Raw genomic sequence first — 20,351 nt, forward strand, 5'->3', positions numbered from 1 at the left:
CCACATTTATACAAATCAGATGAGATGAGGATCCCACCACATTACTATTCTTCCATTTGTTTGAATAAACAGTACACACACACGCACACACTCACACACACACACACACACACACACACACACACACACACACACACACACACACACACACACACACACACATATATATATATATATATATATATATATATATATACGATACAAAATCGTTGTTTTGTAGAAATGTGTTAGATAAATGATTCAAAAACATCAGATCACTTCACCCCAGAATTTCTATCATTTAGTTCTGCAAACACAATTCTTATTTGGTAATGCTGGATTTTCCCTTTTATTCTATAAAAACAAGAGTGACAATATAAGTGTGCAGAAATGAAAAACCTCCGTGATGTGACGTCATCACTACTGTACTGTTTGGTTGCAACTTTCTCTTTTCTGCAAATATGTGACACTTTCAAATGCCATGATTTGAATTACATACAAATGTATTTCATGTAACAGTCGTTAAGTTTACTTTTAAATGGAAAAATGATGCCCTCACAAAATAGGAGATTGCCAAGAATTAATGATAATGTTAATAAAAATGATAATGACAACCTGCTATTAGAGAACTGCATTGCCTTTTACTAGGAATGTTCTTTTTTTTTTCATTCTTGATTCTCATGACTTTATTCGATTGGACAAATTCTACACTGGCTGTATATTGATGTGTTTTGTTGGCGTTTTTTTTTAAAGAGTTTAAATCTTGTGATTTCAAGTTGTGACGCAGAGAATAGAGTTGGCAAAGGAATTATAAAGGGCTTCCAGAACAAGACTGGAAACTTCTGACAGCTTCCATCATGATAATGAGAAGTGTTTGGAGCAAAACAGGAGATTGCCAAGAATTAATGATAATGTTAATAAAAATGATAATGACAACCTGCTATTAGAGAACTGCATTGCTTTTTACTAGGAATGTTCTTTTTTTTCATTCTTAATTCTCATGACTTTATTCGATTGGACAAATTCTACACTGGCTGTATATTGATGTGTTTTGTTGGCGTTTTTTCTTTTTTTAAAAGAGTTTAAATCTTGTGATTTCAAGTTGTGACGCAGAGAATAGAATTGGCAAAGGAATTGTAAAGGGCTTCCAGAACATGACTGGAAACTTCTGACAGCTTCCATCATGATAATGAGCAGTGTTTGGAGCAGAATGTGGTACTCTCTGTACGTGTAGGAGATGATTCCTCCGAAGCTTGGCCATATGAAAACAATAGACTTTGAACTAACCCACACGATATCATACGTTTATAAATCAGCTGTCTCGAGATATTAAATCTCAATACACATTAGTTTTATACCTTGGCAGTCTATCGTCTCCAACAAAAACAAAGCAAAAACAAAAATACGGAGCTTTCACATTTCTTAGCTGTAAATTGTGAGATCTGGCACATAGTAAATATGATATTTTAGCTTACTCTAATATAGGATATATATATATATATATTTTTTTTTTTATTTTTTTTTTTGGGGGGAAGTCTTTTTGTGAGGCGTGGAAAACTTGTCAGGGGTATAAATGTGAGAGAGACTCCCGAGGCTCACGTCTAACGCGTGAGACTTGTGCAGGTTAGTAAACGGTTTCTTCATCAGCGACCAAGGTACAATACTAATGTTAAACTTTGAGATCTGCTTCTGTAGCAGACCCAAAACAAGACTATACAGAATTGCTCTTCAATGGCCGAAACGCATTTTAACGCATCGTTCGATTTTTCTTCTGTGTTTTACCCTTGACAGCCACCATAGATTCGTGCATCTCATCAGTGGAGGAACTGTCTAGTTCCGAACAATCACACGTTATCGGTCTTTTCTACAGGCAAGCCGAACCTGCAATACTGAAAGGCCGCTGCCTTTCTCAAAATCCATCGTAATCTGTTGGAAAAACAGCCAAAATGTCTGGACCACCAGAACAACTTCGTCTTCAAGGAACCCTGAAAGGGCACTCTGACTGGGTAACCCAGATTGCCACGACACCCATGGTTCCTGACATGATTTTGTCATCGTCCCGAGGTGAGCAGCAGCCATAAATGATAGCAGTGTTACACATATGCCTGTGTCATGCCTGTAAATGAATGAAACAACGTAAATCGAAGTTTTGCCACACACACTTTACACTATAACGCCTACACATGCACGTACTACATAGACGTCATACTCATTCCATTGCTAGACTCTACCACAAAACACGGTCCACATGCAAACCTGGAAGCAAGTGTGTCAGAGATAGCACTGACATGCGCTGAAACATTGGCCAAACGAGATGATAAAAAAGTAGTGGGTGCCAGTTGTATGGACTATGGTGGTGTGAAGTATTTTAAACTTTTTTTGTGTAGTTTTACCGGTACCACATACAGTACGCGCAATAGAAAACGCCCGACGAAAGTGCGTCCAAATTTCGTCCCAACGCTTTTTTCGTTGTTGATTTCGTCGGGGACGTTTTCAACGCTTTTTTCGTCCAGACTTCATGGACGGATTTTGGACGAATTCAACGAATTCAACGAAATCCCCGAACGCTTTTCCGAAGCTGTGGACGCTTTCAACGCTTTCGACGCTTTCAACCCTTTCAACGCTGTCAACCCTCTGTACACATCACACACACAGCTACACTGTATACAAAGTTAGCTCGAATCGCGAATCGCTAGCTCTCCCTTCGTCGAAGTTGTCTAGGTTTCCCGTCCATTTCTCTCATTTTCTCTCTTTTGCTTTCGTATCATTGTATCCCTTTCTTTTCAGAGTACAATCATACTTCTGAGAGTTTAGTTTTCTCATTTTTATTAAGTGATTACCTTGTTTGCAACAATTTGGGGTGAGTTTTTGTTCGAGTGTTTGTTGAGTTTTTCGATTGAACGATTTGTCGATTATCTTCGTGTGTGCGAGGACATCGTACCCACTCGTTTGTTTCCGTGTAAGTATTTTTACCGTAAAGTGTCTTCATCGTTCGTCTTCACGCATCGGGTTTTCACCTAGTTTTCCTCATCGTAGTTTTCCACATCCATTTTTTTTTTCCGGTGCAAGATACTCTGTGTATTTTCTGCTACGGTAAAATGCCATCGTCGATAGTTTTTGTGTATTCATCGTAGTTTTCCACCTCCATTTCATTTTTGTGTGCCAGATGTGTAGCTAGGTCTGCGATGTCTGAATCGTTTACAGGTTTGTTTTGAGAGGGATTTTGAGGGTTTCGCGGTGGATGAGATTGACTGGAATGATAGTGATAATAATAATGATTCTACTATCTAGTGGTGTTGATATACGAGCTCTTTTGATGATGCAATTTATTTCGTGTGACCGACCATCATGACGTTGGCGATGACGAGTACGAAACGAGTAGCCTACACATGTACAATGTAGGCCTGTAAGACGAGAGTGACACTGACGACATGGCCTGGCCCTGGGGGCGGTTTTAGTGTTGGCTCGCTCGATCGTGCACTGGAGTGGTCTAGAGACCTGCATTTTATTTTTTCATTTAATGGTATCCTTTTGCCTTTTTCACTCTGGTTTACTGCTACCAAAATTTATGTCTCTGAAGAAACTCAACCAGAAGTTAGACAATATGTTTGCACATCAAGCCCAAGTCTGTCAATTGCGATGTTCCTACTCCTTTTTAACTCGAAATCCCATTTTCTTTACTCATTTTTCCACTGATAAATTATTTAGAACTGTACTGCATTTCTGATGAATTGCTTTTGTGTTATATCAAGAGCCTGCTGAGTAGGTGTTTCATTCTATCCTTTCAATTATCTTTCTATCACTTTCTTCTTTGACCCTGGATGGAAAAGAAAAACCCTATCTTGCCATGTAAAGACAGAACACATACCATCATGAAATATCATGACATTACTAAAGTAATAAAAGAAATAGGAAAGCGATGAAAATTCTTGTTTGTAAAATCATAAATCAAAGGTGATTTCATATGAACCAGCTCTTTGAAACGTATTTAATTTGCCTATTGATACTTGCTTTGCAAGTACACTGTATACGTTTTCTCTCCCATGGACTTTGTGTCCCCCTTTTTTTATGTGCTTTAATGATTATTATTCTAGTTTGTTTTGTCAATATCATCATTATTGCTGTATCATTATTACCATACTTTGATATGGTTAATTGCATTTGTTGATTGACTCTCACTTTCATTTCGTTGCCTCCTCTTGGTACTTGTGCAGATCCTTTCTAGGGCTTGCTGTTTGCTCACCCCCCCCCCCCCCTTTGCTGTTGCTATTTCACTCTTTACCTTTCTTTATCTCTCTGTTGTTCCTTATCTTGTTTGATGTTGCCTCCATATTCATCCTTTTCCTTCAATGGTTGCCCCCTGGCCCTCACGACTATTACTAACCTTCCCCTGCCTTTTGTCTGTCCATCCTCCTGCTCTAATCCCCCTCCCTTTACCTGTTGGGCTCCTTGCCCATGACATCCTACCCTCTCCTTTTGTTTTCTTTGTTTCGTGTCCCTTGCCTGTTCCTGACTGTTCTTGTTGTGTGAAGTCGCTTTACATGTATGTGGTTGCTTTTTCTGCCTATTTGCCATTTTGCTTCTGACGAAGATTCTGCTATGATCGAAAGCTTAGGTCCCTTTTGACTCTATCCTAAAAACATTCATGTACACTCCCCAAACTTGCTGGGCTGTAGTAATGGAAACTTCATTATCTAGCATGGGAGGGGGAATGCTTTCATTTTCTCAAGAGAGCATTTGTGTGAGAGAATGCAAAACTTGATTGAGTGTTGCCAAGTTGTTTTCAAGCTTCTTCATTTTATTTGATCTTAAGCATAATCACTTTCGTAAGTACATGTACAGTATTACGATTTCTTCTCCCCTGACTGTAATCGGAAAGTTCGCCATAACGATGATCGCTAATGTGTTTGGATGTGCCGATATGGGAAACACGTGGTTCAAAGGAATGCACCATGTGCTACTGCAAGTTTAATGGATAGAATGCGCCATAGGCTTAGTTACGGTAAACAGTTTACGTTCGATGCGAATGATTATTACGTCTTTCAGGATCGAGGAATAATACACACAAAACATGCAAACAAACAAAATCACGAACGAGTGTTGATAACCAAAATTCATATAATGAAAAGTAATAGGCAGTTTTGATGAGCGTGAAATTAATTGTCATAATTTTGCTGTTTAATCGGGTGGTGGCTGCATCACATAGGACATCGCAGTGAATTTGTCTAGGCATATGAGACATTTCATATATTTCTGTGATTGCATTTTTGAGTGATTAATCAATTCCTTTTAACAGTTCGGGAACATATAAATGCATTGTACTTAGATCAAGTACACAATAATCGACGGTTCGATGTATGCGCCTAAAGAAAGGCGAAAGAATCAGAACATCTTTGCAATGATTCCTTTAACTCAACTCACCAGCGAGTTCTTCGATCGATATTAGACCAGTGCGCGCATTCTTTCGACTGGCACCTGGGGTCTGGCACGCACCTGGTTTTGTGGAAATTTCCACAAAGGGAGAGGGTGGGGTTTTTCCAATCCCAAGAGACCGCATTACACAAGAAGACAATCTCGTCGCTTCTATTATTTTCCGTCACTTGTGTTTCCCCCTTATTCTTTGCTAATAATGAACATTTAGGTTGAACTTGATGATGGTTGTTCACACGTGGTTCCTTTTGTTGTGAGGTGTAGGTATTTTCTTTTTTATCATTCTTGGGAGGGGAAAGAAGAGTAAAAGAGGGAAAACTCATTTAAATAAACGAAGGGCACGTACGCTCAGCATCCACAGCAAGCCGTCTTTTACATCAGCATCGTTGATTATCATCACCATCATCAGGCATCACTCCATAATTTTGTCCTTTTCTTATAAACATTTAGAAACACGATCACCATCACTCGAGATAAACACGTAGCAGTGGCAGATCCAGAGGGGGCGCATGAGGCGCACGCCCCCTTTATTTATCGTTAAAAGAAAAGAAAAAAAAAAAAGAAGTGAAACCCGGAAGTGGCACCAGAAATATTACAGAATTCCTGGATCCGCCCCTGCCTGTACGAAAATAAATGACAACAAACAAAGTATCAACAACCTCCCCGACAACTACATAAACATTACCACAGAGCACACCGAAGCGGCTGGGATCAAACACCCTTCGAAATACTGCAGCAAAGCGGGAAATCGCCGTTACTAAAATGCATATGTACACAGTGCGAGGCAATTGAAAGAATTACCTTTAAATATTTCAGAATATAAAGGGAACAAATTAAGTGATATGAAACGAAAGAAATCGTATACCAAACGAGAGGTATGAGAAACGACCTCCAATATTATAGGCCCTTAGCCGCAGCATATCAACAAACATGAGTAGGCACACGGAATATGCGTGTTTGGGATTCCTCCCTTCTATATTTCTTTCCTGAACTACTAGTATTCCCAATGCCCGAATAAAATAATGACTAGTTTGTTACTCTGATTTCTTCTTCTGAGGTAAGGAAGTTCGTTCATCCGAAAACGAAAGGATTGACACTCCGAAAGTTTGCTAATCGGACAATGCCCCCCCCCCCCAAAAAAAAAAAAAAAAACAGCCCACAAAATGCTCGTTAATCAAATTATTGGTTAATAATAGTGAAAGACGATAATAATGATAGTAATAATAATAATAATAATAATAATAGTAATAATAATAATAATAATATAACAAAAGACAGAAATAAAACAATATATGGCCCTATAGCAATTACCCGCAGCATGATTACATTTTCGAATCAACAAACATGGATAGGCACAAGGAATATGCGTGTTTCGGATTCGAAATAACGCCGTAACCATCGGAATAGCGCACCCGTTTTCTTTTTAGGAATAATGAACACCAAGGAAATGAATAAATTATTTCAAACTATAAGAATCCAACGTAATTCTTGCCTTAATGATTTTCCTCCCTTCTATATTTCTTTCCTGAACTATTCCCAATGCCCGAATAAAATAATGACTAGTTTGTTACTCTGAAAGTGGTGTTGTGAGTAAAGGAAGTTCGTTTATCCGAAAACGAAAGGATTGACACTCCGAAGGTTTGCTAATCGAACAATGACAAAAAAAAAAATAATAATAATAGATTTTATTTTCACACTAGGTACGAACGTCTGCAAGGTGTAGGGAATTTGCGTGTTACGGAACATTTTATCAGTTTCGCATCAGCGAACTTTACGTGGGTACTATACAAAAATGCCTCCTCCCTAAAAAAAAAAAAAAAAAAAAAAAAAAAAAAAAAAAAAAAAAGTATTACACCAACACTTGAGCATAACAACAAACAAGAAAGATAACAAACAAATAAACAACTTAAGATTTAATCTCATTTAGCTGCTTTGAATATTTCACGTTCCGTCTGTATATTATACTTCTTTTCAGAATTATCTCTCGCTTCCCGCTTCACAACTAGGAAATAAACGATGTCATACTACAAGTATATAAGAATTAAACTTATTGTCTTGCTCTAATATAGAATTCATTATTCCAAAAGTTCGTTTATCCGTGAATACAAAAGGCTCGATACTACAGTACTACGAAGGTTTGCTTATCCGACAATAACGCACCTACCCAATCACAAATATTCGTGCATTTTCGGATTATGAATCATAATATAATTTGACTATCACATTTACGAACATCTATACTAGTATTTCGTGTAGGGAAGTCGCGTGTATCTGAACGTTTCAATTTCGTACTAACGAACCTTTATATGGGTGCATGGGTACAACGAACATGACCCTCACCCCCCCCCCAAAAAAAAAGAAAGAAAGAAAGAAAGAAAGAGCTTAGTCAAACTAAGAATCAGTCAGAATTAGTCGCTTTGAAAATTCCACGTACCGTCTGAATTATCTCTCTGTCCAATAAAGAAATAAACGATATGAAACTGAGAATTAAACTTATTGTCTTGTTTTAAATATTTTTTTTTTTTGCTTTTCTGATTCAATAAAAAAACGGGCAATGTAACGCGCAATTGCTGAAGAAAGAAAATATATTTAATGACCAAATAACGGCGAACAAATCCTTCTAATTTCTTTTTTCCTCTTTTTGGGGTTAATTTTCGTTCTAATACTCAAATGGATTTTACGTACACGCAATTTTAGTGAAACCATTTTCTTTTTGGTCGGCATTCTACGATAAGGTTCCTGTGGGTTCCCGCTCGCCAAAATTGCGTGATTTCTCTTAAATACTATGAACCCGAATGATCTCTGATTGGTAATTTAGTCTATTTCATGATCAACAGTTCTTTATTTTCTGCTTGTAAAAAAAAAAAAAAAAAAAAAAAAAAAAACACCACGTGAACTACTCGTACTAGTACATCGTACATATCTCTGTTTCGTTCAGCCAGTCTCACCTGCCTGGTTCAGCCCACAGAACGTGGTTCAGGCGAGCGAGCCATGCCATAGCAATGGCGACGCACACACGGCGCACTCGCCTTTCCCACCACGTGCACTTTCCCTGGTTAATACGGTTACATGCAGCCAGCATGCAGCATGAAATGTGATGTATCAGGTGACTTACTAAATGCAGTGATAACGGTACCGTACTTACAGCTAGGGTAAGGGAAACTAAAACTTTTACAAATTGCTTCAATGAAAACGGCATCGATATATGTATACATGTTACCATTTTAATATTATCATGTGTATCAGGTGAATTCCACGCCTGTCTACAGTTCTCATTCCGACCGCTGTGCTACTTGCTGAGTCTTGCAGTGTGATTCTTGCCGGCTGGCTAGTGGATGTGGCCACTACACACACGTGTATTCCATAAGTGCGCCTTGGATCACGGACGCTTCTAACGAAATTTGGACGAAACTGCCGAGCTCCGAACACGCATTTTCCGAACGAGCAACGCATTTGCCGAACGGAATTGAGCGGGCGGTCGTGCGTGAAATGCGTCCACAAAGCGTCCACAAAGCGTCAGAATCGTTGCTACTGGATCGATAACGAAAGTTCGTCCAAATTTCGTCCAGATTTCGTTGCTACTGGATCGATAACGAACTTTCGTTGGAAAACGAAATTGACGGAGGCGTTTCTTATTGCGCGTACTGTATAAACCCATGTAGATATCGGTCCTACATAACTGCAATGAAATGGGTGGGAACCTATGTTTGGAGGTGGGAATAGGGAAGGGATGTAGAACACTGAAACTAGTAAACTTTAGTCATATTAATCATGACAATGAAATATGCTGCTATCAATGTGGTATCTTACAATTGTAAATTTAGTTGGACTTATGCACTTGTCTGTATTGAAGGCCCACCCCACTTCCCCCTGACCCCTGGGTGCGTACTGCGTCATGGTCGGTTTTTTGTTTTTTGTTTACCGTAGAAACTCTACAATTCTAACGTCAATTACCGTATGGTCGCCACTTGTGTGTAATTCCTATGCACTTCTGGGTGGGCGAACTAATATCGGCACTGAATTAGTTCGCCACCCATAGCCGATAGCCTGCCACATATTCTAGCGTGTGTGTTATACACACACTTCAATGAAGGAGGCATTGTCAGTCACTGCATTTGAAAACCTCCCTCAGTCTGCAACGTGAAATCCATTCTAAATCAAAAAATCCTCGCATTAAAAATGGTTTGAACACCTCTTACATATGGTAAAATATATTTTGATTACAATTATTTGAGTTTTTACGGAGGAAAAAGGTGAATTACGAATGTATTTTGAGAGTGATGAAAATCCGTCGCCCAAGGTCATCTCCGATCGCGGCGCGCGTTACATGCGATGTGAATGTCTGGCGACCTTACCGCAATGGCGACCATACGGTACAGTGCACTCCCGTGATAACGAAATGCTCGGGACCGGCAGTTTTCTTTCGTTATAACCGAACAAATACAATATATAATGAAAACAAGAAAACCATGTACGGTTGTATATATATCATATTCTGTTTGCTGAATACTCATCATACACTGGAAAGCTATGTGAAATGTGATGGGATAACTGTATTACAATAATAAATGCAAGTTCCCTTCAGAAACTGTGCATGACACAAGGAGCGAACACACAGTGGTGTGAAGCGTTCACCCATGCAGAGACGCCATAAATGCTTGTTCCGCTACGTATTTTCGAAAGCAATTCGCATTTCGTTATAACGGAGCACATTTCTTTTGTTTTTCTTTGTCTTTGGCGCTCGGAAAAGACTTCGTTATAACGGAAATTTCGTTATAACTGTGTTCGTTACAAGCGAATTTTGCACCGTAGACTTTAATGGTGATAATTCTGGGACCAGAAGATTTACTTCGTTATAACGAAATTTCATTATAACCGTGTTCGTTGTAACGGGAGTGCACTGTAATTGACGTTACTTGGGTTAAATTGACGCACCCCTTTAAGCCAATCACCTTTTTTTTCACGGAAAAAAAAAAGGTGATGCACACCTCAATCACAAATACGACAGACATCCTTGGTAACATGACATGCACCAGATTAAAAATTTTGACACACATCCATAAATATGAAAATGACTTTTGCAGGCATTTTATTCAAGCATTATTCAAGCGTTTTCATTTTCTTTGGGTTCATAAATATGATTTGTAGATATTCCAGTTTCCCCTACCCTTTTCCATAATCAGTCACTCATCCACTACGATAATCCATTTTCTGTGTAATCTGTACATGCCAGCTGTTTGTGTGCCGATGTGCGAAAGGCATGCCTTGTGTGTATATTTCTTCTTCGGTTGAACACAATGTCTACATGTACTGTAGTTTGCGTTCTACAAAGGAATCGTGTCTTTTACAAGCAGAAGACAAACATCCTTTGATTATTAGATAGACTGAAAATTAATCATGGTTCAGAGATAATTAAAGTTATTTGGAATTTTTAGAAGTATCATGCTGTTTTGCCAAGTGTGAAACCACAAGAAGCTTTCAGCTTTGAGATTGTCAAGAAGCTCTCACCAACTCTAACATGTGGCTCCAGCATGCATGCAAACATGGCTTTGCCATACTACTAGTTGTCACCGTCTAGTATTTGAAGGGTTGTGGGGACATTTGATTGATTTTTTTTTTTTTTTGTCGTGAAGAGATGTAGTAATCTTTTCCATAGCTAACACTAACAGACAAACCTTGTTAAATGACGCACACATGGGTCACAAATTTGACTGACCAAACCAGGAAATGACACACCCATGCCCATGGATAACAGGGTGGGACTTTACATTGACAAGTGCATTACCCGCAGGACTTGAGCAGACTTAGGTGCAGGGAGTGCTTCACACCACAGCACAAATTTATTTTCAAATGAAGAAAACAGCATCAGATGGTGAAGAGTGGTTCTATAGCTAACCATGAACTACATGAGTGTTGATCCATTGACAAGATCAAAACGTTCATTGCTTATCTAGAGTAGAAGTACTAGAATCTACATTGTATACACAGTATATCACTTGGCTATGATACAAATATTGCAATAGTTTCCAATATATGAGCTTCCCTTTTGTTTGTGATGTTAGTTTTTGTAAAAGCTAGTGTGGTTTGTTCAGAGACAAATATCAATTGCTATCAATCACAATATAATGACAGTAGAGTGTCTACAATGTACAAAACATGTACAAAGTTTAATAATAACATCCTGTTCTTCCAATAATCTCTTCAAAGTATGGTAAGATTTATCAGTAAATCTGATTATAATTCTCTAAAGCACTGAGATGTCATTTGCCTTATGACTAACATTTCCATTAGCCACTTTATTTAAGTTGCTTTTCATTATGAAATACTCAAGTGAGATTCACTTTTTGAAAAAATGGGTGTATGCTGTCATAACTATGCTTCATGTGAAATCAATTCAGATTAGTCCATGCTTGTGTATGACAATGTTATATATGGAAAATCATTTCAGACAAGACGGTGATAGTGTGGGACCTTCCTCGTGATGACATGAGCTATGGAACCCCAAGGAAAGCCCTGCGTGGACACAACCACTTTGTGTCTGATGTGGTCATGTCTTCTGATGGCCAATTTGCTCTGACTGGATCCTGGGACACCACCCTCCGTCTGTGGGATCTCAATAGGTACAGTAATGATTTTACATGTTTTTTTTTTTTTTTTTCGTTGTTGTGTATACATAGCTATACAGTATTTAAGCACGTAAATGGACTGCTGTATATTTGGGTGGTGAGGCGTACGGGTCACAGTCGTTAAATTTACGTTTTGCTGCCCTCGCAAAATCAGAGATTGCCAAGAATGAAGGATAATGTTAATATACAAGTATTAATGACAGCTTGCCATGGGAGAACTGCATTGTTTTACTAGGAGTGTTCTTTTTTTGCATTCTTATTTCTCATGGCTTTATTCGATTGGACAAATTCTGTACCGGCTATGTGATGAGTTTTGTTGGTCTTTTTTTTCATAAAAGTTGAAATCTTGTGCAGACAGAAAATTATTTGAAATGTCATTTTAAAAGAATTCTGAACTACATACTGCAAGTTTATATGTGTTACTCATTGCCTTTCCTGATTGAGCCACCACTTATATTTTGTCCATTGATCCATAATTGTTGCCTTTATGTATAGTAGTGTGAATAACAAATTGCATATTCTCCTGTCTTTTGGGTAGTGGCAAGACTACACGAAGATTTGTGGGTCACACCAAGGACGTTCTGAGTGTTGCCTTCTCAGCTGACAACCGTCAGATTGTGTCTGGCTCCAGGGACGACACCATCAAGCTGTGGAACACCCTGGGCGTCTGCAAGTACACCATCTATGTAAGGAAAACGACAATATGTTTCACATGTGATTAAAACTTGAATGCCAGTTCAGGAGAAGTAGAGAAGAATGGTTTTACAAAATAAAATAACAGCACAATTAATGTATGTGGTTGAAAGTGAATGAGATGTTTGAACATAGCTAATATGTCTGTTGGTACAGCTTTGTGGATTGACTAATGTCTAGTGATGTGGTGTAGTTAGATTTTAGCCAGTTGTAAATTGATCAGTACTGATTAAGGTATTGCCCATCGAGGCGTTCCCAAAAGGGCTGTTCACTGTGTCCTTCTGGGGCTGTGATGGGCACAAAGAAAACTGGAGTCTGTCTGCATGCTTGTGTCAAAGTGCCTAGTTTCTGGGAACTAAGTGTCACAAGCGTGTGAAATGCACTCCCACATGTCCACTTTTTGCTATTTCCTACACAAATAACAGCAAGATAAATATGATCATAAGCCTACATATAACTTTTTTTTTTCATGTATGGAAAGGAAAAATGAGCCAAATGATAGAAAAAATGAGAAAGGAAGTAGGAAAGCTTTTAATGGTATGGAGTCCATGTGCTGTAGTGATATACAAATTTACGACATAATTGATGCCAAGCTGGAAGTTCTTTGTGCTGTTTTAACGTGAATGCCATCTTGCTGTTCTCTTTGACTCTCACAGGATGATTGCCACACAGACTGGGTGTCCTGTGTACGCTTCTCTCCAAACTCACAAAACCCCATCATCGTCTCTGGTGGCTGGGACAGGGTTGTCAAGGTAATTGGAATGGACGGTCCGTGTCGGTCTTGCCATTATGTTCAGATTTCCACGTCATGTTGTGATGTTCAGATAAGGAAAGAACAGTGTACGTAGCTTGCAATCCTTACTTCAGTCATGACTGGTGTGTGACTGGTATAAACATATTGTGATAGAGTATGTTCTATGCTGCAAGTGATGTACTGATATTAGCAAGTTATATGGACATTTATAGCCTGCAAGTGTTCAAGTGTTTGTCATCTCTTATCAGCTATGAACCAGAACACTAGTGTTATCATTGTTAGCACAATACAAAGGTTACTGTAGTTAGTGCCCCTGTTCTCGTATATTACTGTTATTGTTGCTAAATTTCAAAGTTTAGAATTAGGGTGTTTTGTGTTATTTTTGTTTTTGGTCCCACAAACTGTTTGTCACAGAACTTTTTGAATGGTTTAAGTGCCTGATTTCTAGTAAACTTATATGCTGATGAAAGTGTGATAGTTCAAAGCACTGGACTAATGAACCTTATCATTGGGTAATAAGGATATAAACATGTAAATGCTCATGACTTATGGTTTTTAATGCTTTGAAAACGGCATTACGTTTTCCATTCTTTTGGAAACTGACTGGTTTTGGAGTCAAATACTGTGATTTGAAGTTCACATGAAGCAGTATCAAATTTACCATGTCTGTATTAGCTTGCCTGTTTTGTGTGTCAGAACTGTCTGTAGTGTCTCGCTATAGTCTTAATTTTCTGTGGCCACTTAGACCAGCGTTCAAGGCTCCAAAAACGTTTTCAATCTGAGAAATCATAGCTGCATGCTCCCTACACGTGACTGATGTTGCTGATATTGAGTAAATATGAAGCTATGGCAACAGCTTTGTTGAAAATGAATGCTAGGTACTGCTAAAGAGTGAAAAGTTGAAGTAACCTCATTTGCAATGCTAATTTTTCCATGGCAAGAGGTGAGAAGAAACTGTATTGTAAAATTGGCATATTGAAAATTTGTTAAGAGATAGCTTCGTAGTGACAGCATAATGCTCCAGAATGTTGTATACTTGAGTGCTTTTTCATCCATCTAATCATCAGTATACAACTTAGTGAGCAAAGTTTGACCTTTCTATTGACGTACCATTGAGAATATTAGACAGTGTCTTTAATTCTCTGTATTTCTCTTGTTTTCCCAGGTGTGGAACCTGACCAACTGTCGTCTGAAGACCAACCACTACGGTCACCACTGCTACCTGAACTGTGTGACAGTCTCACCAGATGGCTCTCTCTGTGCATCAGGAGGCAAGGTAGGTCCTGATTTGTTGGGGTTTTTTTTTTTTTTGTGTGTGTGTGTGAGTAAAGTATGCTTATTTACGCTGGTGCTAGGTGAGAGCTAGTCATGACTTTGGTGCGTTTCAGCGCTCTCCTAAAGCATACCGTACAGTACCGTGCCGACGCCAAAGTGGACCACTTATTAGTGTTCTCCAAAAGTACCATGCCGAAGAGCGCTCTGAACGCAAAGTAGTCCAAAAGCGTACCAAACAAGCTGTTGACATGGAAAGAATGCGCCTGGCACGCACTATGTCACAATACAAAGGGTTGATTCTCCATCTTATGGACATCTGTATGTTGCATCAACAAGCACATAATATGTAGGTTGCTGCAAAACGTGTGACACCTCTGACTTGGAGTCCAAAAATAGCTCATGGGGTGCTCTATCTCTACAGAACGCTTGAATGTTCCCATCTGGCATAGTATGGTTAGGTTACGTCTTGGTTCGGTTCATGTTTTGAGCACTTGAATACAGCCTTTGACTGCATAGTAGTAAGGGATAGAAGAGGAATATGTGTAGTTGTTAATAGGTTTGTACCACTGTCCTTGCGAATGAATGGTTATCCAACCCAACAGGGAAACAATCACGAAGCGATATTTCCTCAGAAGCAGTGCTTGGCTGTGATGAATTGACCTGTTACAACTTCGAAAGATTTCCCCACGTGTTTCATTGTGAACTGGAAGGGCATATGACTCACTTATGATTGAGATAGTGACTGACATCACAAAATGTTCAAAAGAAGTATCTACATATGCAGACAGCAAGCTCTGATGAGAAAGGGGTGAGAAGGCATGTGACACTATAAGTGCAGGTGTAGCTATAACAAGCAGATATATGTAAAACACAGAAGCCCCTTCTAACATGGTTGCTGGGACCACCAATTTTACCTTGTTATATCCAGTACCTCGTTAACACACTAAAATACAGCAGAATACAGTTATCTCACCGCCAAAGTCACCTTGTTACAGGCGTACCTTGTAACGAGGTATTTCTGTAATACATGTCCAGTCTGTCGTAGTGCTTGTAAAGTGGGCAAGTCCTAGTGATTATTGTAATTGTAAATGGATTTCATGACTCTGCAATTTCTCCCTGCTACCCCCTGCTACTGTCAGGACGGTCTCTCCATGCTGTGGGACTTGAATGAGGGCAAACATCTGTACACTCTGGACAGTCAGGAAGGCATCAACGCCCTGTGCTTCAGCCCCAACCGCTACTGGCTCTGCGCTGCCGCTGGACCCACCATCAAGATCTGGGTAAGTGAGAAGTATTCTGTCAGTGTGACTGCTGTATGACACTCTTTGTTTATTTAGCTTGTGCTTCAAGCTTGTGACAACATAAACGTAACAAACTATTCTCAGTCTGTAGCTATTATGCTTATTATTAGTCTGCTTATAAAATCACCTGATAAATGTTAAGCTTTGAAGTTCTGTCAACAAATGTGTGCAGTCATCGTCCCACAAAAACATTATCTGAGTAGTGTGGTTGGCTATGTCATTCCCTAACAAAAGGTTTCACTGTGTTCAAAGATCATTCTTGACATTAGCAAATTGAAGCCTTTCTCGAATCGGTGTGGATTCAGTACTTGGATGGTATTTTGTTTTGCATTTTCATTTGTAGAAAACATTTTAATGTAGTGGTCTTGATTTTCTGAATGCTTGCAGGATCTGGAGACCAAGTCGACTGTGGATGAGCTCCGACCAGAGGTTGTTGGACCCTCAAACCGCAGGACTGAATGCATCAGTTTGGCCTGGTCAGCTGACGGCCAGACTCTGTTTGCCGGATACACGGACAACCTCATCCGTGTGTGGCAGGTCACCATCGCTAGCAGCTAGACGCTTGCTGCTTCCCATCCCTCAAATTGATCGCCCAGTCAACTATGTCATGCTAGCATCCATAGTAAAGTGTGCAGCATAGGCTTCCACTAATTCCACATGTGAAACTCGAAACCAGTGGGCAATGTCAACAAAGCCCATGGCTATTTGAAGAAAATCATTGTTGATGGGGACATCATGGAACATCCACAAGCGAAAGCCAATCATGATTTTTCCCTTTAGTTCATTCATCAGAGAAACTCCCAATTCCATGAGCTGTATTATTGCTTGAATGATATCCATATCTAATTGATCAAAAGCTCTGGCCAGGGGCAGTATGTTATATGATCTACTGAAGTACTATTCTATTATTCTACACACATTCATAGAGCCTTTGGATGGATGGTTTCAAGCCTTTTTACTACAGCACATATAAAAAAGCCGAAGTTCAAATAAGTTTCACAATATATTTCAAATTTAAGGAAGACTACTTCAGTGAGTTACAAAGAGCAAAGAAAGTCCAGTCTAGGAGACGATTGTCCATTCTCAAGAAAGATGTGCCTGCATGCTGGCTGTTTTTACCGACACATAACAATGGAGTTCAGAAGAGAAGTACATTGTATATTGTCACAGCAATTTTGTGTCAAGCTATGAATAAACAAGGAAAATCCTTGTCACACGCCAATCATGTAATGTCTTGATTTTTTCCTTCAGTCTTTCGATGTACAGGCAAACTCTGTTATCATGTGGTTATATGGAATAGCTACATTTGCTCAACACAGTGAAATGTCATAAAAAGTCATCTTCACACTTTTTTTTTGGTTACTCTTTGTATCTGAAGAATGTAAATTTGTGCTTGTTATAACAGAATTTGCCTGTGTCAGACCTGTAAGTTGAATGCTTGTCTGAGCGTAGCTTGTAGTCTTGTGTATTTGAAACATAACGATATGGTATGAGTGGTTGGGTGTCTAATTGAGAATATCGATCACAAAGCATGGAAAAAAATGCAGGAATTATGGTTAGCTGCACTGGAGAAGAGGGAGATGTTCTTTGTGTCAAAATGACTATTGATGAATATGGCATGAATTTAGGACGAAGTGTTGAGAGCAGGTGTTGGTTATTTGTTACTGCAGGAAGTGTCGGGTAGAGTTTCAACATTTCCCCTTACAGCAAGGTTGCTGCCACTTAATGCAAAATGATGCTGTTGATCAGATGCAAGAATGACGGTACACATCCCTATCACTAATCATCACAACTACATCTCTACAGACAAGACTGCAATGAGAATATTATTGCGCAAGTTTAGGTGCAGGTGCAAGTATTTTCTTTCGGCTTGTAAGAACAAGCCACCACTCTGTCTCACAGGTTCAAGATACATTGTATGTACATGTTTAAAGGGATGGTATAACTTTGGTTGAGATGGGGCTTCAGGTTTGCAACATGTTTGTGAGATACAGTAATGAGAAGCTTCTTATGAATGTGTAAAAACATTTAATTCTACAAGGAATTCAAATTTAATTTGATGAAAATTTGTTTTGAAATGGCTGAGATATCCAAAAACAAAGAGGTCCTAATAAAAGATGGGACCCACCTTTTACTAAGACTACTCAGTTTTACTTTGTATTCGGATATCTCGGCCACTTCAAAACGATTTTCATCAAATAAACTTTGAATACCTCATAGAATTGTATGCTCTTTGATATTTCGTAAATGGTTTCTAATTATCCCTCAAAAAGTTATAATCTGAATCCTCCATCTCAACTAAAACTATACCATCACAGTATTAACCCTAAAAAGACTGGGGGGGGGGCCTAAAAGGCCCCCCCCTCGACATTTCGCGCGATTACTCTGCAACACGCAATGCTCTCACCGCGATGTTCTATGACTTTTTTCTTTCGAGTTTCCCGCACATTTTGACACCAAATTTGTGACGCCCGGGGGTACGGTTCTGAAGTTACATAACTTTTTGTACATGCACGTGAGGCCGAAAATGGCTCAAAAATGTGATTTTGTGTACAAAGTCAATGCAAATTGAGTTTTTTCACATGGTTCATATAAATATGCTTATTTTTACTCTCAATGGCTAAAATTAATTTGTTTTAGGAGTATTATGCTTCAAAAAGTGTCTGCCACAAATTTTGTTTAAAAAATTAACAAAAACAAAAGGTCGAAAAAACAAAGAAATACATAAGAAATTCATAAAACAATAAAATAAATAAGAAATTAATTTTGATACCGAATTTTTTTTCAAGTACATTTGCTAAGAATGCCACAAAGAAAAATTAGACCAAAAATGAGCACTTTTGGAGCTTTATTTACTGATTTAGATCAAAGAGTCTGATTTCTTGCATAAATTAGCATAATTAATCAAAATAAAATAAAAGAAGACTATTATGTAAAATTTAAATATACGATCTTGTAGATTACATCGCACACTACGATTGTGCAAATTTCCGCGGCGATCGCGCGATCCACGGCCGAGATCTTAAGGGGGGGCCCTTTAGGCCCCCCCCCCCAGTCTTTCGAGCTATCAAAATAGCCCAGTCTTTTTAGGGTTAAATCAATCTACACAGTGAGATGAAAACAAATTTATTGCTCAGTTAAGCTTAGATTTTGGAACTTTATAGACCAAAGTCATTTACAAAAAAGAAAAGAAAATGCGACAGCACATTAATAACAGACAGAAGTAGTGATTCAAAATTTTAATACTTGATATGAAATGTTTATTTTACATTTGTACATTCCTGGCAAATACACCAGGATATAACATAGCATCTCAATGTTGCTAAGGTTACTAAACTTGACTTCAGGTAGAGAGAACATAAACTGAACGCTTCCATTTCTTTCACACAAAATTGCAAAATTGGAGAACTTCCGGTACAAAGAGATAGTGTATTGCGGATGGAACTGAGGGAACTCAAGTTTTGGATGCGAATCTACACTTCTTGCCAGTGGTTGTACATCATGGTAACACATGATATCACATGAGTAACTGAACACGTCCGATGAGGGCCTTATCCCAGTTTGATTGCCACATGATTTTGATATCCATTATATGCACACTCCTCGCTGATGGAATCTCGATAGTTATCCACCCTCTGACGGTATTCCCTTGACACTTCACCTTTGAAAGTATGAACATATCTTGTGTCTCCATGGTAAGAATACGCATATCTTATGTAGCTTCCTCTCCCTCCCCCGCTATGATATCTACCTATATATCCATGCATCTATCTTTTATCTTTCTCATCACGGGATAAAACTGGTTGAACTGTACGTGCATCCTCATGAATGTTTTGAACATTGCGCTGTCTGCACAAGTAAGGAAAATGCAGCAAACACACAGAACTGATCAAGTTATTTTTGAAATAGATGCTTGGGATAAGAAGTGCACGAAAATCCACATCTCTGAGCCGTAGCATTAATACTTGTTCTTCTGAAGAAAAATACATTTAATCATTATGGAATAAACTAAACATGTTTTATATCTGCGTATTCATTAGACCGATTCAAGAAAATGTTTAAAACGCACCTCTTTCTTGAGTCACAATCCTTTTAAAAATTGCATTATTTTCCCCTGCATCCTTTTTAAACTCTGCGCTAATAGCTCGACTCTGTTAATTCTAGATCAATAATAATAATAATGATAATAATAATAATAATAATAATAATAATAATAATAATAATAATGATAATGATAATGATGATACTAATAATGATAATAATAATAATGATAACAATAATGTAATAATAATA

General features: G+C 38.5%; 1 protein-coding gene and 1 non-coding gene across 2 annotated transcripts; both read left to right on the forward strand.

The window, feature by feature from the left end:
* Positions 1 to 1,851: 1,851 nt before the first annotated feature.
* On the forward strand, positions 1,852 to 17,280 carry LOC139731333 (small ribosomal subunit protein RACK1-like). The gene is made up of 7 exons (XM_071642226.1): positions 1,852 to 2,043; positions 11,858 to 12,029; positions 12,574 to 12,721; positions 13,385 to 13,480; positions 14,648 to 14,758; positions 15,897 to 16,037; positions 16,446 to 17,280. Exons 1-7 carry the CDS (start codon positions 1,926 to 1,928, stop codon positions 16,614 to 16,616), a joined length of 957 nt encoding a protein of 318 aa, XP_071498327.1. The 5' UTR covers positions 1,852 to 1,925; the 3' UTR covers positions 16,617 to 17,280.
* Positions 12,965 to 13,120, forward strand: LOC139731383 (small nucleolar RNA SNORA17). The gene has a single exon (XR_011710960.1). It is a non-coding gene; the product is annotated as a small nucleolar RNA SNORA17 (small nucleolar RNA).
* Positions 17,281 to 20,351: the final 3,071 nt, after the last annotated feature.

The sequence above is a fragment of the Diadema antillarum genome, unplaced genomic scaffold (genome assembly GCF_040938485.1).
Source record: "Diadema antillarum isolate AM-2024a unplaced genomic scaffold, OU_Dant_1.0 seq00000368_RagTag, whole genome shotgun sequence".
Lineage (NCBI taxonomy): Eukaryota > Metazoa > Echinodermata > Echinoidea > Diadematoida > Diadematidae > Diadema > Diadema antillarum.